Source organism: Panthera leo, chromosome B4, assembly GCF_018350215.1.
Source record: "Panthera leo isolate Ple1 chromosome B4, P.leo_Ple1_pat1.1, whole genome shotgun sequence".
NCBI lineage: Eukaryota > Metazoa > Chordata > Mammalia > Carnivora > Felidae > Panthera > Panthera leo.
The window spans coordinates 63,174,634-63,197,773 of NC_056685.1; the positions used below are offsets into that span (position 1 = coordinate 63,174,634).

Here is a 23,140-nt window from a genome sequence, read left to right on the forward strand (position 1 = left end):
AAATAAATGTTGGGGCGCCTGGGTGGCTCAGTCGGTTAAGCGGCCGACTTCGGTTCAGGTCATGATCTCACGGTCCGTGAGCTCGAGCCCCGTGTAGGGCTCTGTGCTGACAGCTCAGAGCCTGGAGCCTGTTTCAGATTCTGTGTGTCCCTCTCTCTGACCCTCCCCCATTCATGCTCTGTCTCTCTCTGTCTCAAAAATAAATAAACGTTAAAATTAATTAATTAATTAATTTTAAAAAAAATTAAAAAAAAAGAGACACCATCTTTCATCTACCAAACTGGCAACCTTAGAATTTAACATGACAGACATTCTCAGTCCCTACTTAATAAAGTATAATCCAGGACAATGTTTCTAGAGAGCATTTTGTAAGATCTGTCAAAGTCTTAAACACTTCTAGGAGTTTATCCAAAGAAAATAATAGTGTATGTACATAAAAATTTAACTACATACATCCTTATAGTTCAAACACCAACACCCTAAAGCCACCTAAATGTCCAGCAAATGAAGCATTCAACAAAAATGACAATATAAAAACATTCATAATAAAAAATATTTACAAGAGATTTTAAATGAAAAATGAATTTCAAAACAGTACCTACCTATGCCATTTTTATAAATAAAATGTGGCCATATATAGATCCAGAGGGGAAAAAAGGCCAGAAAAATAAATACCAAGTTTTAAAAATGGTTTCTCTCCTTCAAAATAAACTTAATTTTAAAAATTAAAAAAAAAATGGTTCTTATTGTCTTTAGTAGGATTAAATATATTTTATTAATTTTGCTTATCTGAACTTTATAAAAATAAGTATTACTATTTTTATGAGAATAGTAATTGTTTTTACAAATAGCAGGCTAAGATAATCAATTGGCCCACCACAAATATCCCAAACCCAAGTTTTCCCAATTTTTCTGAAGAACAGAAGCCCTTCCTTACAGGAGGAACTGTCCTGTCAATAATAGTTCGAAAGATCTCCATCCACGCTGTCATGGTCTGGTTAGTCACCAGTTGAAGAGGCAATGCATACTGAAAGCAAAAGAACGATGTCATCAAACAATAATTCTTCCCCTCCGAAAAAAGCCACAATTTCACCTATATTGGAAGGCTGAAATACATCCAATGGTTAACGTTTGACCATGAAAATGGTAATTTCATATGGTTCAACGTAAATTTAACTTAAATATAAGCATATATACATAAACTAAAATTTTGAAAATCTAGAAGTATACATGCCATGAATTGTTTCTCTGCAACGTTTTTAAATGAAAAAGAAAAAAACTTTATTACAGTAAGGTCTCATTTATTCAGCATGAGATTCTAGATAAGTGATTTTTACCATTTGCACCTTTGTGTATCAAGCTTTTCCTTTTAACCACTTTTTTCCCCAGCTTTATTGAGATATAATTGACATATACCATTGTGTAAGCTTAAGATACACAATGTGATTATCTGATGCACATATATATATTTTTTTAATTGATTACCAAAATAAGGTTAACACCTCCATCACCTCACACAATTACCTTTTTTTGTGGTGAGAACTCATTTTAACCACTTAAATGAAAATCTTTACCTCATGACACACTTTGTTCAATTACTTTCCTCTACACTGCAGCACAACACCATAGCTACTCTATAACCACACTGTGAGTTACAGGAGGCAAGGCACAGTGCCTCTGCATCCATGCATTTTCGAAACCTCTACACGTTAAGAACACAATGACAGGTAAGAGGCAGTCTCTGTCCTCACAATGCTTACACTCTAGTTAGGGAAAACACACATATAAACAAGGAATTACAATATGGTAGGATATATAATACAGATAAAAAAACAGTACAACATTGTTAAAGGCACACATGGAAGGATCGCCTCATCCAGGCTGGTGGGATCAGGGACATCTTTCTAGAAGTGATACACAAGCTGAGACCTGGAGAAAGAGCACAAACTGCCCAGGGCATAAAGGACAAGAGTGTTCCTGTATTTTTGTACAGCGTTTCAGAGGCTGAAGGCATGACGTTCTCATGAAGCTGAAAGAATTTCGGTATGCCTAGAGTATAAAGTACAAAGGTAAGAATGGTAAAAGATAAGGTGGAGCCAGAAGGGTTTTATAAGCCATGTTAGGAAGTTCCCAGCTTAAGTGCAATGGGGAATGGTTTGGGCCTGAGATAGGGAGCAGAGGATTCAGCATTAGTGGGAGAGTGACGAGGAGTTCACTTCTGGACAAACTGAATTCTGAAGTATGTATGGAATATCCACATGCTCTGTACACAATGTTTAATAAATGCTACTTAGACAAAGTCAACTTAATTGTATCATACTCCTTAAAATAAATTTTTCTGCCTCTTCCCAAATTATCAGACATTAACTTTCTCCATACATTATCCTTGTATGGTACCTCTTAAAGCTGCCTGAATTTTTGCTTCCAGGATTCCCAGAGGGAGCATATTAATGTAGTAGCATAAAATAGATTACCAAAGTGATTAAAAATGTTGAGGGTTTGCATTGGTTTTTTATGTTTGCAGCAGCAAATGTTGAGAGAAAACATTCTAGACTTTGCCCTCTTAGCAAATCAAACAGAGGTGGAGGCTTTAGGAAAATCATTTCATCAGCCTCTTACTTCCTGATTCCTACTATGCTTCTTTAGATGGGAAAGGGAAGTCCAGCCTCTGTATAAATGGGATGTTCCTCTATCTAATAGCAGAACATCTCACTGAATAAAAAATATTTCCCTCAGAGTAGAGTGCTTCTCCCAAGGAAAATTTCTGAACAGTGTTTTAATAAATAGCCAAAGGTACCATCTATCTTCCTTCTCTATTAGTTTTAAAAAAGGGCAGGGGTGGGGGGGCAGAATATAGTTTCCAAGTATCCTAGTTTCTTCTCTCTTTTCAGATACACTTCCTCCTCCCTTCCATCTCCCTACAAAAGGCTAAGCTGGAAAAAAAAAACACACACAAAAAAACAAAAAAAACCTACATCAGATCATTCTCTATTAAAAGTTTAAGAGATGCTGGAGTGCCTAGGTGGCTCAGTCAGTTAAACGACTCAGGTCATGATCTCACAGCTCGTGAGTTCAAGCCCCATGTTGGGCTCTGTGCTGACAGTTCAGAGCCTGGAGCTTGCTTCAGATTCTGTGTCTCCCTCTCTCTCTCTGCCCCTCCCTCACTCACTCTGTCTCTCTCTCAAAAATAAAGAAAAACATTAAAAAAATTTTTTTAAGTTTAAAAGATTCATCTAAAAATATAAATTGTTATTAAAGTGAAATATTCTGAAATACTACAAAAGTACTTAATTAAGTGGCATATGGAGACAAGAACAAAACCAACTATCTCGGCTCTCTAGCTCAACAACACTACCCTCTTGCCATGACTAACTAAAAAGTCATGTTAGAGGAGTCTAGGTGGCTCAGTTGGTCAAGCGTATGATTCTTGATTTTGGCTCAGGTCATGATCTCAGTCATGAGATCAAGCCCTGTGTCGGGCTCCACGCTGAGTGTGGAGCCTGCTTAGGATTCTCTCTCCCTCTCTCTATGCCCCTTTTCCACCCCACGCTCACTCTCTCAAAATAAGTAAACTTAAAAAAAAAAAAAGGCATGCTAACAGAGATATGACTCATTCATCTTCAAACACTTTAGAGCCTGACAATTATTCTTCCTCCACCCAGATCTAAATAATTTATCTAAATCTTTCAAGGATTAAATTTAAAATATTTTTATATTTAAAACATTCCATCTCTGTCCCCTTCTAATTATGTTTTAGACTCTCATATTAATGTTCTTTACAGCTTTCAGATAAGAAAAAGGAAGTAGTTTAAGTGAAGAAAAATGAGGTACTAAATCTTTTTTGTTAGCTTTAAATTGGGTCAAATTGCAAAGAAACTATCACCAGTATGATTTCCCAGTAAAAGAGGGACCCTCTTCTTTTCCTTCCTCTTCTCCCATAATCCTAATTTATCAGTAGGCAGAATGCTGACAGATTAAGCAAGTAATTTAGGGGCAGTTAATTACCCTGGTTCTTCCTTACCCAGCACTTCAGACACTGGAGTGAAAGGTATAGTCAGTGACTCTGAGCTCTGCCACTAAGATAACCTTGGATGACTAAGTTAATTTCTGTGAGCCTATTCTCTCATGAGGTTGTTTTTGTTTTTTGTTTTTTTAAGAAATACATGTGAGGGGCACCAGGGTGACTCAGTCGGTTAAGGGTCCAACTCTTGATTTCGGATCAGGTCATGATCCCAGTTTTGTGAGATCAGGCCCTGCGTCAGGCTCCATGCTGACAGTGCAGAGCTTGCTTGGGATTCTCTCTCTCCTCTCTCTGTTCCCCTCATCCCAACCTCAATAAATAAAACATTTTTAAAAAATAAATAAATACATGTGAGAATATATAATAATTTTTAATAACTGACATTTATTAAGCACTTTCCATATGTCATATTTACAAGACCCTATATTTTTCTTCTGCAGTAGAAACTTACCTGAACAAGTGCATAAAAGATTTTCAGAATCTGTTTCTGTAGTAAAACAGAATAATGTGAGGAATCAGGAAGGAGCTGCATGATTTGTTGCTGAATACGAGGCAGAAATATTTGCATTGCTGCTATAAGAGGCTCTCTTTCCTCTGCTTTCTTATATCTACATGAGCAAAGACAAAAAGACAAAAAAATCATTTCCCCCCTACAAAAGAGCTATAAATAATGAATAAAAAATATTTTTTAAACTAGATAAAGCTAACAAAACATTCCAAACACTGGCTAACATTTTGTTTGGACTGTTAGAATAAACTTGGAAGAAACTTTGAAAGAGCACATCCCTGTTTTAGGCAGCGAAACTAAAATCTTTCTAGAAAGATTTAAATTGATTTAAAAGCATTCTAGACTATTTTGCAAATTTCCTAAATGAATTTTTCTACTAAATTTTCATCATACCACAACTCTTCCTATAAAATACAAGTTGATATGCCTTTTTAAATGGACAATCCTATTATAATGTGGGGAAAAAAACATTTCTTCTTATAATACGCTAAATTGAGAAGTTAAAATAGCTTGCAAACTTAGGTGTTCTTAGATCATTTCAATTGCTCCCAATTTAAAATAATCTTCTAAAGACTCTACAGAGTCTGAACTAACTAGTTTTTAACTATAGGACTCTGCATACCTAAGAAGGAAGCAATCCTCTTAGAAACCAGAAAGCAATGCTATTAAATGTGACACTAGTCTCCTATCTCCCAAGCAACTTCTATCGAAAAGAAGGTTACTAGCAAAGAAACTTCAACATCTTGCATCCAAAAAGTTAAATGTTTGGTTTACTTAACAATGCACCCACCTGAACACAAATGTTAGAGTACCTCTATATGAGAGTTTCCAAGGAAACCTGTTACTAAATGGGCCTCTGAAACTGACAAATTCAAGAAACACTGCATATCTTATCACTGCCTTAGAGATTAGCAATGTACAATAGCAGATTAAAGGTTCTTTGAATGACTGTAGTAAATAAACATGTTTGTGCTTAACCTAACATTTCCCAAACTAACCTGATTTTGCAGAACACCCATAGAGCAGATCTCTCTATGCAATTTAATCCTTTCTAAGTAACACAAGACTGGTATCTTCAGCCAACAGAAATCAACTTACTCATATGTCTTCACCAGTTGATACAGACATAATAAACTGCCAAGCCAGCTTCCACTGCTCTGTGATTGCAAGTAATAGTCTATCTTGTCGACTACCGCTGGCCAGTGACCAGGGAAATCATATTTAATGATGGCACGGAGACACATTGTTAACTGGACTCTATAAGGTGGGGGAAAAAAGTCCAAAATCTAAGTAGTTATAAATATCAGGTTTCAAACACCTCTAATAATTTTCATAAAAACACTCTAACTCCTATTTACCTATATTATATAGTTACATATCGGGGGTAGGGGGAAAAAAACAACAGTCCTATAAAGGAAAACTTTCTCAGTATCTTTACTTATGGAAACAAACAAAATAGGTAATTTCCTAAAATGAATGAAAATTTTCAAACAGGATTATCCTAAATACAGCTTTGGGGAAAAACAAGAAATTAAAAATAAAAATTCATTTAAATTTTTGCCAAAAAAAAAAACAAAACAGACAACAAATCCACCTCAGCTCTGCAAAATTTTCCAGCTTTTGGTTATTATATCCTAAGGGGAAAACAAAACAAAACAAATATTGTATAATTTCAACTGGAAAAAGTCTAAAAATAGTCAAAGTAGGTAAAACAGAGGCCGTCATAACTGTGGGAAGCATCTCTGTGAGCCAAAACCTTGAAGCATCCATTATCAGTTAATAGCCAACACAGTATGCTGCTCCTATCAAAGCTTCCTGAGGTAATAATTTCTTTACTTTAAGAATAAGAAACTATTAGCAGGCAATTCTTGAAGATGAAAGCTAAGAGTTATTTGCAAAGAAATGAAGAAAAAGGCGGTAAGAAAGTCATGAAACAGAATTCTCTTTAATTTTTTTTTAATGTTTTATTTATTTTTAAGAGAGAGAGACACAGAGTGTGAGTGAAGGAGAGGCAGAGAGAGGGAGACACAGAATCTGAAGCAATATCCAGGCTTTGAGCTGTCAACACAGAACTTGACACAGGGTTTGAACCCACGAACCGTGAGATCATGACCTGAGCCAAAGGTGGACGCTCAACCCACCGAGCCACCCATGTGCCCCGAGAGAATTCTCTTTAATAACACCACAAAGTGATAAAAGATGTGACCTCATAACGTTTAAGTCGGTAATCATTTCTCCAATGGGATCCCTACTGTATTGAGATTGAAAAAAAAATAAGGAAAACATTTTTCTTCTACAAACAATCAATATGTCCTTATGTGGTCATTTGCAAATGGTTAGGAAACAAAACTGTGTGTTCAGTTGAATAGCCAATAACTAGGATTCTCTGAAATGAAACTCACAAAATAATACCTTTACTTTATGTTACAAAATCCACTTGAAAAATTTCCTTTGCAATACTCTTAAACTTTGAAAACAGTTCTTCAAAAGTGATTACAATTAAGCCTTAAGGACATAAAGCAACTGCCTCATAACAAAGATAAACGTCTCCTCTTGCACCACCAGCAGTTGTTCCTAAACAATAAATAGGTCATATTTGTGTGCAACAAAACTGAAACTTTTCATTTTTCTAAATTTCACCTTCAGGTGACCCTCCCCCGTCAACCCTTTCTTATTCCAATCACACCAAGAATGGCAATGAGCAGCCATCCTTTCTTACATTACCGTGTTTAAGGATCACACAATTCAGAGAGGAAATGTAAAGATCTGACAAGACACAAACACATGACAGTAGCATAGGGGAACCACTGCCAGACTGGCGTTTGGGCACCCCACTGAGAATAATGGCGATTGTCTTTAATCAATATGCCTACTTTCTCCTCTTAACAAAATAACTACACAAAGAGGAGTTCAATGTTTATTCTCCTTCCTTTTGTTCTCCTCCCACGTTTTTCCCCTACTACTGCTTATGACATAATGTACATGAGACACTCGGGGATAAAGCTATATCTATCTCATCTCTTAACATTAAACAGTTTCATTCCCCTACCTCAGGTTCACCTATTTCCCTCCTCCCTTTTCAACAGAAACTTAATTACAAGCTCACATTGAAAAAAAATCTATTTTTCCTTTTTTAAAATTGCAAAATTTTTATGACTCAAGAGCTCTGCTGTGCAATAGGGGAAGCCACTAGCTCTATGTTAACACTTTAACCAAAATTAGATGAAAAATTCAATTCCTCAGTTACAGTAGCCACATTTCAAGTACTCAATAGTCATGCCATGGCTATAGATTTCCATCATCATAGACCATCATAAAAAGGTCTCTTGGACAGTGCTGCTCTATAGCATCTAATCTGAATTTTATATTTTTTTTTTTATGTTTGTTTGTTTGTTTATTCTTTTGAGAGAGTGCACACACCACAGTGGGGCAGAGAGAGAGGGAGAGAGAGAATCCCAAGCAGGCTCCATGCCATCAACCTGGAGCCCGATGCAGAGCTCAATCCCACAAATTGCGAGGTCATGACCTGAGCTGAGAAATCAAGAGCTGGACGCTCAACCCACTAAGCTACCCAGTTGACCCTCTAACCTGAATTTTAAAAACCAGGGGCTCCTGGGTGGCTCAGTGGGTTGAGCATCTGACTCTTGATTTCAGCTCAGGTCATGATCTCATGGTTCATGAGTTTGAGCCCCACGTCGGGCTCTGCACTGACAGCATGGAGCCTGCTTGGGATTCCTCCTCTCTCCCCGCCCCACCCCTGCTCATGTTCTCTCTCAAATAAACATTTTTTAAAAATAAAATAAATTTAAAAACAATAAAAAATAAAAACCAGAGCCAATCTTCTAGCTTATACCTACTCTATCCTGTCTTCTCCAAAGGAAAAGATACTCAGTTCATAAAAAATGAGTAAAAAGATAGGTAAAGTATAAAGAAAAGTGGTAGGTTAAAATTCCCAGAAGTCAATTTCCCTGTATCAGGGTGGGGGAAGTGGCAGAAACAGATAGTAAAACGTAAAGAAACCATAACTAAGAACACAGATTATTTAAATAGCAAGGATTTATATAATCTTAGTTAAGTATGATTTTTGCCTTAACTCTTTGTGGCTAATTATGGCAACTAAATCTTTTCCAAAATATTCTGAGGCAAATAATTACAAATGCAAAGACAAATAAGTAAAACAATATTTTTTGAGTGCCCACCTTCATTACTTTACCTCTTTAGAAATACGAACTTGAAGCTGATGATTAAATCCAACCTCTCCCATCCAAGTATTTTGTGCCTGCTACTAATCATATATAGTATAATGTACCTCACTAAATCTGGAGACCGAATTATTCCTTCCACAATGTTATCACGTATTTGCTGGCGATCATTTTCATGAATGTTGAATGGAAATACCGCTTCCCCTGGTGGAGGTTCTCGGTCAGGCCAGTACTGTGTCACCATGTTCTTCAAGTAAATGGCAGCTAAGATAGAGGAAAACAATGCTAATGTAGCAGTATTGAAAAGATGGCTTTAATTCAGCTTTACAGAGCATGCAAGGCTAAGCCCTGCTAAACAGGATACTCAGCAAAAATGGAAAATCTTACAATTATAAATAGCAAACTGGGGAAGGGAAAATGTGTAAGAAATGTAAGTTTCTCTTTAACTCGTAAAGCAAATTTAAGCAGAAAACATTTCATTAAATCAAGCTTCCGAGTTTATATGACAGAAAAATGATCGAGGAATCAAGTATGCATCCTTAGACTAAATACCAGGTAGTCTAAATGAAACTATCTTAATGTACTTTAATATCATAAAAATCATACAGTTCATAATGCCTATGCTGAGTTTACAACAGGTGAAATTCTACTGTCCTTCATGTAGACTGCTTTTCCTGTTTATTTTCTTTCACTGGCTACTATCCTGCACATACTACCATATTTGAAATATTGCTAATTTTTGTCTAACCCTTCTAAAATAATTACCACTTATAAATACAATAATAGGGAAAAGGACATCAGCCTTCAAATATTCTTGTAAAACCTCAGGAAATTTCTCAGCTGTTTATTTCTATCAAAATACATAATTAATCATTTTGTTCCTATTCTTTCCAGCCATCTTCAATAGTTAGCAAAACGCTTCTGAAAGAAACAAGCTGACATACTACAACAGGGTTTTGATAGGGAAAGTGAAGCTCTCTAATTACCCCAGCTGAATACTGAATGTAAATACTCACTTATAATATCATATGCTTATATATACATAATATATAATAAAGAAATGTGAACTACAAAGATGTGTGACTTTCTTCCCTTCAATTTCTCCTCTCCCTTTTTGCCCCACCATACCCTCCCTTCATCCCAGTTTTAACATAAAACTAAATTGGTTCACAGAAGCATTATAACACAAAGAATAAACCAACATGTTCTACACTGCCTGTAATACAGTTGAAATTTAATGAAGCCATGAACTTGACATACTATAAGCTCTTCTTTCATTAGTTTTGATTCAACAAAGGTCTGAAAAAGACAATTCTACTTAAGATTTCCATTTTTTTTTTTTTTTTGGATAAAAACAAAAATCATTTGAGAAAGAGAGACAGAAAGTGGGGGGGGGGGTTTCCTTGAGTTTTTGTCTTAACTTGTTTTTAATTAGGTTACACAAGCTCTGGACTAAGCACCATCTTTTATCCCAGTCATTTATTATATTATTAGCCATAAAAATTTATAGGCTGGTGAAAAACTGAATAAGTGATCTAAGAATATGGTCCAACCTGTCAGTAGTTCAGAATGATTTTATTAGACTAATCTTTGCAAAAAGAAAATCATCTATATATTTTTAAACATTTATTTATTTATTTTGAGAGAGAGAGAAAGAGAGAATGCAAGCAGGGGGAGGAACGCAGACAGAGAGAAAATCCCCAGCAGGCTCTGCACTGTCAGCAAAGAGCCCTACATGGGCTCAAACCCATGAACCATGAGACCATGACCTGAGCCAAAATCAAGAGTCGGACACTTAGCCACCCAGGCACCCCAAAAATCAGCTATATTATACACAAGACCAAATTTTAATCTCTACAGAACTAGCCTTGAAAATAGTACCTTTCAGACAGCAAAGATACAGACATAGCAAAATAGTGGACTTATCTATAATTTAGTCTTTAGTGCTATTAATTTTACCACAAAAAAATATTTTTATTATAGGGCTCCATACAAGATGACCTACATAAAAGGCACACCAATTTATATATGTTAAAATAAATCTTGGGGCACCTGGGTGGCTCAGTGGGTTGACTGTCCAACTCTCGATTTCAGCTCAGGTCATGATCCCAGGCTCATGTGACTGAGCCCCTTCTCAGGGCACCACAGTGAGCATGGAGCCTGCTTAAGCTTCTCTCTCTCTCTCTCTCTCTCTCTCTCTCTCTCTCTGTCTCTCTGCCCTTCCCCACACCCTCTCTCTCCCTCAAATAAAAATTTTTAAAAATCATAACATAAATCTTCAATTAGTTAAAACAAAATTGAACTTAATGTAATAATTTAAAAAGAGAATATTAATTTCTCTTATGGATAATCATGGATTGCTAAGAATGATGAAGGAAAAGTACCAAAGATAATTCAAACTATCAATAACCTAAAAACCTCCCTTTAATTATTTAAAGTTATCTAACCATCTGCCAGACCTAAGAAACAAAATCAAAACAAAACAAGTATCATCTTAATCCAGTCATAAAGAAATTATTAAACTTTATTTTTCTGCAACATCTCCTTACCATTCCAAGCATCTTAAGTTTGAAATTAACTTTCTAAAGCATACACACAGTTCCCTTCTCAAGCATAATGAATCACCACTTACGCCCTATGCTCTGGACCCAGACCCACAACTACACAGGTCAGTCAGTCCCAGAATGTCAAAGGGGAAAGGATGCCACTATGAACTCATGGAAGCAAAATGCTGTGCTTTTTGAGTTGATGTTTCTAAGCTTTTCTATTTTCATTGTAATTTAGTAGCCGCCCCCCCCCCCCACAGCTGAATCTGTTAATGGCTAGGAAATCGAATAAAGTGTGTAAATTATATCCAAAACAAAATCAAATAGATTCTAAGAACCAAGGAACTTCATAAAAACAAGACCCACGAATTTTAATGGAAGAGTTTCTTGTAATGCTTCTGGACTGATCGGAGGCATATTCCTGGTTTTTTCTAGGTTCTGTATTTTAGAACATTAAGGTTAACCTTAAAGAATCACCTGTGAATTGCTTAGCTATAAGCTGAATTTTTATATCCTCTCCCTATCCATCTTTTAGAAATACATACAAAAAGCCAGGAGAACAAAAAGCAAGCAACTGACAGAAAACAGAAACCATGCTATTCTTTAAATGACAGTCCCCGCACCAGGCACTAACAATGCTTCTTTGGGTCTAATGTAACACCCACTCCTCAACTACCACTTTTTTTTTTTTATCTTTTTTTTTAAAGATTTTATTTTTAATCTTATTAATAAAGATTATTAATAAAGATTAATCTATTTATTTTAATTTTCACACCAAACATGGGGCTTGAATTCACAACCCCAAGATGAAGGGTCACAAATTTTAAATCCAAACTACTTTTCTGCTGACAGTAACTTGAAAATGTACTAAAGAAAAGACATTTCTTAACCTAAGTTTACATATATTAGAGGGTCTCCTCACAGGCAAGGAGTAAAAAACTGGAAGCAAAGTCACTTGAGAGATTCTTAATCATAACTGTACTAAATTTAAAATGGGTTCCTTTCTCTGCATATTACATGATATTAATAATGCTATTATGCCTCTCAATACCTCAAAAGGAAACAAGAGAACATCCAAATTTATTTTATTCTGCTTACCAATATCAAAATGTTACATTTTTTTTTCCTATTTCTTCACAGTAAGGTGATATAAGGAACATTCACTAATGAGCTTGATTGATGGTAGTAAGAATATTTTAGTATTGCCCACAAACCAAAAAATCAAGAACTGAATATTCTGCAGAACTATGTCTTTCCAGTTAACACTAGCAAATTTTTTACAGTTTTATGCAGGCTTATTTTTTTTTTTTTTTTTTTCAAAGCAAAGATCACATCATTCTTTTTTAAATGTCATGATAAAACAAGTTACTTGTCTGGGTGTCACCATAAGGTTCTTAGAGCATCCTTGTATTTTAATCATAGATTAAATAGGACAGAAAATGTATAAGTGGCATTCAAATTTAGGACAGTTATAATGTAGAATTTTACACTGTGTATTTCAGATTCTATGATAAAATGGATGCTCTAGGATAGAAAATTACCTAATAAATTAAAAAATGAACCACCAAGATAAACTCTGTCCTGTGACTAACAGATTTGAAATCTACATAAATTATGAAGAAAAATTGCCTACAAATGCCATTTACATTTTATATCAAAACTTAATTACCTAAGTTATTAAGATTCAAAGTTGCATAGAGGATATGAGGAATCTAGCATTTAATGCAGTACTGATACAAAAAGTAAGCAAAAGCAACTTGGTGAAAAGAGTCAAAATTCTAAACGTTGAGGAGCCTGGGTGGCTCAGTCAGCTGAACATCTGACTCTTGATTTCAGCTCAGGTCATGATCTCACGGTTCGTGAGTTCGAGCACAGCATTGGGCTTGCTGCTGTCAGCCCAGGGCCTGGAGCCTGCTTCAGATTCTGTGTCTCCCTCTCCCTCTGCCCCTCCTCTCCTCATGTTCTGTCTGTCTCTCTCTCAAAAAATAAAATAAACATTAAAAAAAAAAAAAGATTTAAACTGAAGTACTCCCCCACTCACACTCTCTCTCAAATATGAATAAACATAAATATATACATATATACGTATATATACGTATATATATACGTATATATATATATACACATATATACATATATATACGTATATATATACGTATATATATATATACGAATATATATATCAAATTGTTTAAATTAACTATAGTAGTGGGGTGCCTGGGTGACTCAGTCAGTTAAGCATCCGACTTCAGTTCAGGTCATAATCTTACAGTTCCTGGGTTCCAGTCCCACGTCGGGCTCTGTGCTGACAGCTCAGAGCCTGCAGCCTGCTTCCAATTCTGTGTCTCCCTCTCTCTCTGCCCCTCCCTTACTCACACTCTGTCTCTCTCAAAAATAAATAAACATTTAAAAAAAAATTTTTTTTTTAAACCAATAGTTAGTTGATCATAGGTATCAATGGGGGTGGAATTAAGGGCAATCCAATGAGTTTCTGTAATGTTTATACGTCATGTAAAGAATACATATTAAATTAACAAAATGCTTTAAGAGCTTTAAAAATACTATTTCTACAAAGCTTCACAGGAACTTCACAATGGCCCAATAAATACTTATTTAGGTTATTAAAATAGGTTCCATTTAGCAAAACTTTATTTCGGAACAGCCCTATTTTATGAAACAAAGATTAAACAACTGAGAGTTATGGTTTCAAAAAATCTACACAGAAGTCTTATAAACCTTATTAAAGTAACAAATAATTGTAATGCGTATGTTTCTCTATAGGTTTTCCTTTGTTTTCTTTTTTTAATGTTTATTTATTTTTTGAGAGAGAGAGAGACAGAGCACAAGCAGGGGAGGGGCAGAGAGAGAGGGAGACACAGAATCGGAAGCAGGCTCCAGGCTCTGAGCTGTCAGCACAGAGCCCGATGTGGGGCTCAAACCCACAAACGGATCATGACGTGAGCTGAAGTCAAACACTTAATGAACTGAGCCACCCAGGCTCCCCTCTACAGGAAATAATACATATTGCTGTTAAGTATTTTCCCAAAGCTAATGATTCCTTACCTTTTTCTTTGTTATGTTCAAGGAAAATTAAATACTTTCATCAGCATATGGAGTATAAACTCATCTCTATAAAACTGTTAATCTGTACTTCTACCTGAACATATGCAAAAATTAATGTTCACCTAATATTAACAATGGCCATTTCTGAGCAATGAAAATACTGGGCAATTTTTTTTACTTTCCTCTTTGTATTTTTCTGTATTGCCCAAATTATTTACAATGAGCATATAACAATAACATAATAAAAAAAGTCTTTTCAGATTTTTAGCATTTGTCATTTTACTCCTTTTATCTTGAAATTACTATCTTTTCAGGACTCATGACACTCCAAGGCTTTCTCCAGTTTTTACTTTCTGGGCTTTAATGACCAGCTCATTAAAAAGGCAAAAAGAGGAATACACAGCATCATGGAACTACCATAAGGTCCCAGAGACTTCAAATTAAGTTTCATGTTTAAAACAAAAGTCCTGGGGCGCCTGGGTGGCTCAGTTGGTTAAGCATCCGACTTTGGCTCAGGTCACGATCTCGCAGTCCGTGAGTTCGAGCCCCGCGTTGGGCTCTGGGCTGATGGCTCAGAGCCTGGAGCCTGCTTCCGATTCTGTGTCTCCCTCTCTCTCTGCCCCTCCCCCGTACATGCTCTGTCTCTCTCTGTCCCAAAAATAAAATAAAAACGTTTAAAAAAAATTTAAAAAAAAAAATAAAACAAAAGTCCTGCTCCCCAAACATGTGTTTAGGATCATCTGTGCATATATTATGTCCATGATCTGACTTATGAATGGAGCTCAAACCCACATACATAAATTCATAGTCTTACACTGTGGGACCAAAGAGTGGGCCACCAGGAATAAAAAAAAAAAAAAAAAAAAAAAAAAAAAAAAAAATTATGGGGATTAACCTATTAAAATTGTGAAAGCCAAGGGAAAAAATGGCAAAGTTACCAAGGAATCCACAGGTAAAAAGGAAAGAAGAGGAAGAGGTAGGGGAGATGTAAGAGCTCAATATCTACCTCTAAGTTTCCAGGGAAAAAGAAAGTGAGTTTCTAAGCCATTAGAAATGCTTTATGTGTGGGGCACCTGGGTGGCTCAGTTGGTTGAGTATCAGACTTTGGCTCAGGTCATGTTCTCGAGGTTTGTGAGTTTGGGCCCCACATCTGGCTCTGTGCTGACAGCTCAGAGCCTGGAGCTTGCTTCTGATTCTATGCCTCCCTCTCTCTCTCTGCCCCTCCCCCACACATACTCTGTCTCTCTCTGCCTCTCAAAAATAAAGAAAATTAAAAAAAAAATTTTTTAAATAAAAAAAAGAAATGCTTTGTGTGTACTTCCATTTTTTAAAGAAATCACAGATACTTAGAATTAAAATAAAACTCTAGTTGTACTTTTACCTATAAATAATTTTATAAAAGATAAAAAACCTGGGGCGCCTGGGTGGCGCAGTCGGTTAAGCGTCCGACTTCAGCCAGGTCACGATCTCACGGTCCGTGAGTTCGAGCCCCGCGTCGGGCTCTGGGCTGATGGCTCGGAGCCTGGAGCCTGTTTCCGATTCTGTGTCTCCCTCTCTCTCTGTCCCTCCCCCGTTCATGCTCTGTCTCTCTCTGTCCCAAAAATAAAATAAACGTTGAAAAAAAAAAAAAATTTAAAAAAAAAAAAAAAAAAAAGATAAAAAACCTACTCACCTGCCTGGCGTACTGGGAATTCCACATGGTCAGAGACTATAATCCGAAGTAAACTGGGGGCAAAATTGATAATCTTGTAGGACTGAAATTACAAAGAAATATTTATAAAATAGGGCAATACAAACAAGTAACTGTTAACACTGTAACTGAATACATTACTATGCAAATAAAAGGAAAACTTTTAAAGTGAAATTCTCTAAGGCAAAATTAAGATTACCAAAATACTTCATATCAAAATTGTAACAAATTGATGAATAAAGGAGTAAGAACATTTTTACAGTTTTTTTAACATACATTGTCAAAATGCTCTCTAGAAACTATGTAGCAATTTACACTCCCTAAAGTAGAATACCCCCATCTATCCAATACAAGGATTGGCATTATCATTCTTTCAAAACTTTAAAACCTTACTCTCATATCATTTCTGCTAGGTTGAAATTTTATCAACAAAAAGGTTGGCTATTTGTTTTCTTCTACAAATTCAGTATTCCCTTTATCCTTTTTTAAATAAAATATTTGTTTTATTCTTTAAAAATCCTAAGAGCTATTTGTGAATTTAAAATCTTAACCTTTTATTGCACCTATACATTCCAAGTGTTTCTTCCCAGCTTATTTGTGCTTCAATTTTGCTTGTATTATTTTTGACAAACAGAAACGTGGAAAACATGGGCTACGGAAAACAGGAGATCCAACGCAGGAAAACAGACAACAGACAAGGAAAACAAGATAATGTTAATTATGGAGAGGAGGAGGTTATGGAGATTACGGAGGTTATGGAGAGGAACCAGTCCAGATTGGAACAATGTGCCTCACAAGACAGTGTTGAGAGGTGTCATCACCATCTGCCCTCTGCTGTTGGAGCATCTTTTAAACTTGACACCCAGGGGCACCTGGGTGGCTCAACTGGTTAAGCATCTGACTTGGGCTCAGGTCATGATCTCATGGTTCATGAGTTCAAGCTCCACATCAGGCTCTGAGCTGTCAGCACAGCACAGGAGCCTGCTTGGATTCTGTGTGTGTGTGTGTGTGTGTTTCTGTCTCTGTCTCTGTCTCTCTCTCTCTCTCTCCGCCCCTCTCCTGCTCACACTCTTTCTGTCTCTCTCAAAAACAAACATTAAAAAAAAGTTTTTTAATAAAAAAAATAAAATAGACTTGACGCCCAAGTGAGCCTATACTGAATGCCTGCTGCCTAGGTCACTTCCCACACACATGTTCTAATTTGAACTACTCCTGAGTTTGGCCATGGTGACTTTAGAAGTTAAAAAATACAGGGGCACCTGGGTAGCTCAGTTGGTTAAGCATCCAACTTCATCTCAGGTCATGATCTCACAGTTCATGAATGTGAGCCCCACATAGGGCTCTGTGCTGACAGCTCAGAGCCTGGAGCCTGCTTCAGATTCTGTGTCTCCCTCTCTCCCTGCCCCTCCCCTGCTTGCTCTCTCTCTCTCTCTCTCAAAAATAAATAAACATTAAAAAAAATTAAAAAAAAAAAAAGTTAAAAAGCACAGAGCAGCCCATTCCTTCTGACCATATTCCCTCCAGATGTCTACTACCTGGACCATGTTACCACCGTGCCACATTCCCAGAGCTTACAATTGGCCTTGCCCACAGACATTCCCAGAAAGGACTCAAATTCTCAGTGAGGCTAAAGCTGACAATGATGCAGAGAATCTGTTCAGTTTACCTTCTCCCAGGAGCCTGGATCTATGGTGGCATCCCTTTCAATATACCGTTAGGTTTATGTATGCCACTCAACTTATTAATTTATCACCTTTCTTATTCATTTATTCATAATAGCATTTATTAAGATAAGTATTTGACTAAAAAATCTGGAGAAAACCCGCATCTTTAAAATATCAATCCTTTCCATCCAAGAACATTATGCTTTCCAAATCTTTCTATAAAATTTTGAATTATCTTATAATTGTTCTCCTTTTTATCCTGTATAAATCTCAGAATCTTCAATCTGTTGTATATAAAGTAAATTCTCTTTCATTTACCATTGAAACCACCATTTTAAAGTAGTTTTTAAGAAAACAGATTTCTTTTAACAGCAGTTTACAGGAGTCAAAATTAATACAGATTTAACCCAATCTAACCTATCTTTACATTCTTATTAAACAACTCATGTTTATGATAATGAAAGATCCTTTAGTGAATCAAGATTAAAACTCTACTTGGGACACCTGGGTGGCTCAGTCGGTTAAGTGTCTGACTTCAGCTCAGGTCATGATCTCACGGTTTGTGGGTTTGAGCCTGGCATCATGCTCTGTTGCTAACAGCTCAGCCTAGAGCCTGTTTCAGATTCTGTGTCTCCCTCTCTCTCTACCCCTCCCCCACTCACACTCTGTCTCTCTCTTTCAAAAATAAACATAAAAAATTAAAAAAAAAAAAAAAAAAAAAAACTCTACAGTTTTACATGCCTGGGCGGCTTGATTGTGTAAGTGGCCAAGTCTTAATTTCAGCTCAGGTCATGATCTCACAGTTCAAGAGAGCGAGCTCCACACTGGGCTCTGCACAGACAACGTGGCGCCTGCTTGAGATTCTCTCTCTCACCCTCTCTCTCTGCCCCTACCCTACTTGTACGCTCATCTCTCTGTCTCTCTCGCTCTCAAAACGAATAAAAAGAAAACAAAAAAACAAACATCTATAGTTCTAATCCATACAGTTAGATACTTAATATACAAAGTACAAAATCTTTACACTTGATTAATGGTATCTATTTAAGAAGACTTATTGTGGAGATTGCTTTTATTTCAACACTATTGCCTTTATACACATTTTGGAACTCCTCTTTTTGCAAATGCTTGCCATTTCAATGAACTTGTACAACTTTTTCTCTTCTCCTTTCAGCCCTGATTCAGCCTATGTTAATCTGGCCAGCTAAAACATTCAAGGGTAAATTCAGATAGAGTCTCATACTACTTTCCTCACAAATATTTCTCCCATTTCTTTTTCCACCTTGGGCTTCAAGTTTCTAAGAAAAAAAAAAAAAAAACCCATTTCTTGATATTTACTTTGTATCTGTGAAGCTTTCTGAAAACAAAAGTTTGCTTACTGGGGCACCTGGGTAGTGCAGTCAGTTAAGCCTGATCTCAGGTCAGGTCATGATCTCATGGTTCATGAGTTCAAGCCCTGCATCCGGCTCTGCTGTCAGCACAGAGCCTGCTTCAGGTCCTCTATCTCCCTCCCACCCCCGCCCCTCCCCTGTTCCATGCTCTCTCTCTCAAAAATAAATAAGCATTTAAATAATTAAATAAATAGATATATAAATAGATAGATAAATAAATAAATAAATAAGAGTTTGCTTACTTACCTAAATTCTGCATCTGATGAGAACTCATTTAAAGCAACGATCTGATGTTTCCCATTCTCTGCCTCACTGTTCCCACTACATTAACTTTTCTAGTCCTCCAACATCCAAGTTGAAGTCCTTTACTGGACTTGCTCTTCCCTCTGTTGCCTTCCCAGTCCTTCAGTTGCTTCACTCCTTCACAACATCTAGGTCTCTACTCAGGAGAATGACCACCCTATTTGTACACCCCAACACTGTCTCTCCAGGAATTTATTATCTATAGCACTAATGACCTGAAATTATATTATTTACTTGTCTGTAAACCCCACTAGAATGCAAGCTCCGTGAAAGCAGAGCCTTGTATTAGTGCCTGCATTATAACTCAATAAATATGTTATTCATATAAGCAATCTCTCTTAAAGGGCAACAGAAATGATATAGATAGATGCACGGAAAAGCGGGGATTCCAAAGCTTGGCAATGAAAGTAATTATCTTTATTTCCCTATTAAGGCCATGTGGAGAATGCTTTTTTAGAAAAAGATACCTTTCTATATGAGTTATGGGAGCAAGATATCTACCCATTTCTACTTTCCTTTGCTGCTGCTAAAGGGACTTCTGCATCTAGAGACAAGGAGGAATATATTCAGGATGCATTCTTATTATGAGAGAAATGAAAATGCATTTTCCCATATATACAACATCATACACGGCAATCAAGAAACCAGTCACTGGTAACAGATATATGTTGGCTACAGAAAAATATAGCTTCAAACAAGAATTTACCCTTCAGAACACAGGCTGTTGTTTTGAAACTGCCTACTCTTCTACCTAACAATTGACAAATCATCAATACACTGCTCCCATTTCCTCAGCCTATTTGCTGAGGGGGGGACCTAGACTAAAATAAATGAACTGGACCCTAATCACTTATGGTAGATGACCCACCCATTTATCCAACAAAGCAAGATGTTACAGTGGCGATAAAGAATAAGCATACAAAACCCAACATTATAACCGTATTTTACTATAAGGTTATGCAACATTATACTTGTCTTCTACTTACAGACAATTCAAAACAAAACACAACTCAGAGCATATTACAATCCAAAGCATTACACAAAATATAAATACTAAGCGAGTGGCACAGCAATAAGCTACTTTTAGAAGTTGCAGAGGAAATTATGGTCTGTGATGAAATGGGTGGATATGGGGCAGGGCAGAGTCAGGGCGAAATGGTTTTGGATTGAAATACCATGAAGAAAAATGCAGAACTGGGCCCCAAGTGTCTCTCCTAGTTCTGCAAGCTTTCCCACCAACCTTCTCCTTCTATACAGTCTGCACTTAAATACTGATGAATCAGAAACAAAGCAAGGATAGGCTAACAGAGGCAGGAAGGTATAACATGACATCAAAGATACAATCCCTACTGACACTATCAAAATAACATCTGGCCTCATTGTGAAGAGAAGGGGGTCACAAACAGGCCAACTCCCCTGTTCATACTAGTAGACTGCAAGTTCAGCTCTTGCTTTGTTCCTTCTAACCAACCCCTGGATTGCTATTCTTCTGGCCAATCAACATATAGTACCTCTACTCTGCAAAGCCCGGGACAGGTACTGACTTTAACTTTCCACTAGTGAGCAAGAGTCCTTTTCTTTTTGAGGTACTAACACATTCTTTTAGGCTTCAGTTTAACTCAACCAGTGTTTTCACTCTCCCTTTTATCTCTTCAGAATCCTGAATTCACACTTACTCCAAGCACCACTCAGATTTCCCACTGGATTTCAAAGATTCAAAACGCATAGCTGCACTTTGAAGTCAATTCCAACCAGGGAAAACTTGAGAGAACTCCTACAGAAACTTTTACTTAAGTTGCTCTCAAACTTCAGGAAGCACAGAATCACCTAGCCAGCTAATTAAAACATAATTAGGCCCCACCCCAGAGTTTCTGATTCTCTAAATGTGAAGCCCCATAACTTCCATTTCCAACAAGTTCCCAGGTGATGTTGATTCCTTTACATTTTAAAGAGTACCCCCAAAATCAACCAGCTGTCACTCTTAATTCGTGAGAGGTCTATCATTATTTACAGGTGAGGAGGGAAAACATAAGGTAAATTTTGGGATCATTACAATTTCTAAATGTCAGTGGTAACGCTGGAACAAGATCAGGGCTAGTAAGAACAGAGAAGTTAAAAGAAAGTCTTACACATTTTAGCGTTTATAAGACATCCCTCCAAACACAAATTACTCGACGTGTCTTTTGTAAAGTAGTACCACCATGAAAATTGCCTGTTATTCCCCCAGCACTCTCCCGGCAGCGTTTCCCAGCAGTCCAACAAAACTCTGCCAATCAGTGTCAAAAACAGTCCTACCAAGCCCACAGAAGCAGGCGCTGGGCAGGGTTTCCCACCGCAACACCTAAAAAGGGCTGGTCTGGAGTAAAGCCGAACTCAGATTTGAATTTTGAGCGAATTTTCCCACCCGTGTCCCTAAATCAGCGAACTTAGGGAAATCACACCCTGCAAACACCAGCAAAGCTTGCCAAAGCCTCTTTCTCCGGACCAAACGGGCTAAACAAACTGCACCGTGGAAGGAAAATGACACGAAAAGATGCAAAGGTGGCCAACAGGTGCGCGAGTTGTTCAGAAAACATCCAGGGAGTGCCGCTCAACTGGACCCCGGGGCGGGGGGCGAGCCGGGCCGAGACCAGCGCCAGGGTCCGAAGCCCCCGTTGGGGTGGAGATCAGGGGCGCCGAGGAGGGAAAGCCGGGCGAGACCGCGGGGGGTGCCAGGGGGGCGCCGCAGGCCCGCTCCTCACCTGGTTGAGCTCATTCTCAGCTGCAATTCGCAGCTTCGGGTCGATGGTGCCCTTCAGCGCCTGGATGATTCGGTTGAGGTCCATCTCCCCGGGTGGGGGCTCCGCGGCCCCCGGACCAGTAGGCCAGACTGCAGCTTTAGTTTTTCTTTTGACCCACTCAGCCTCCTCCTCCGCGACCCCTGGACTACCTCACTCCCCACCCCCCGCCACCGTCGCCACCTGCAGCCACTTGCTGCGCCACTCTGACTCCGCGCCCCCTGTCCTCCCTTTCTACCCCCCACAACTCGCTCTCCATTCACCCTTTTACGACAGCCGGTGGGAGGCGGGAGAAGGGAGAAGAGGAAGCGGCGCTTCCTTTACGGCGGCCTCTTCCCCAGGGCGTGATTCTATGGCCGCTCCCACAGGCGGCCTCCATGCTGCTGTACGAAAAACCAGTAGTGGCTTCTCTCCGGGAGGGAAACGGCACTTACTGGCTCCGGCAGGCGGCCGCCATGCTGCCTTACGGAAAACAGTCTGCCGCTTCCCAGATGAGGAAACCAGCGGGCTCGGTGTCTCTTTACAGCTGCTTCGTAATTAAGCATATACAGATGGAATGGCACTTTTTCTTAGTACGAAAACTGGGCATCACAACTGAACCTGTGCCAGGGCAGACTTGTTGGGACCTTAAGATCATCTAGCCCACACGAGGACAGGGTTCCCTTGGTTTGTAGAAACCATCATTCATTCATTCATTCATTCACTCACTGAACATTTGTGAAACAGATGTTTCTGAACCAGAGTACTGAGATATTTAGGTGCCACATTACAACAAGATGAATGAGATGCAGGTTATTATGAAGGAAATTACAATCTGATAGAAGAGACAGATGTACAAACATTTGAAGTAATTGGAAATAAAGAGATCGGAGAAACTATGTGCCTGAGGGTTTCTGAAAAATGTCCTACCTTCTCAGAAAAGTAGTAAAAGGCAAGAAGGGTTATACAATTTCCACCCACTGTGGCCATACTTTACCT

At 37.8% G+C, this 23,140-nt stretch overlaps 1 protein-coding gene across 1 annotated transcript in view; it reads right to left on the reverse strand.

Annotated features, from left to right (window-relative positions):
- IPO8 (importin 8) overlaps window positions 1-22,414 on the reverse strand; it is an 86,257-nt gene extending 63,843 nt beyond the window's left edge. The window contains exons 1-6 of the mRNA XM_042946181.1: window positions 22,127-22,414; window positions 16,013-16,094; window positions 8,839-8,995; window positions 5,628-5,786; window positions 4,473-4,629; window positions 938-1,027 (exon numbers count right to left, since the gene is read on the reverse strand). Coding sequence (XP_042802115.1) covers window positions 938-1,027; window positions 4,473-4,629; window positions 5,628-5,786; window positions 8,839-8,995; window positions 16,013-16,094; window positions 22,127-22,210 — 729 coding nt within the window. The 5' untranslated portion in view covers window positions 22,211-22,414. The remainder of the gene's footprint in view (window positions 1-937; window positions 1,028-4,472; window positions 4,630-5,627; window positions 5,787-8,838; window positions 8,996-16,012; window positions 16,095-22,126) is intronic.
- Window positions 22,415-23,140: the final 726 nt, after the last annotated feature.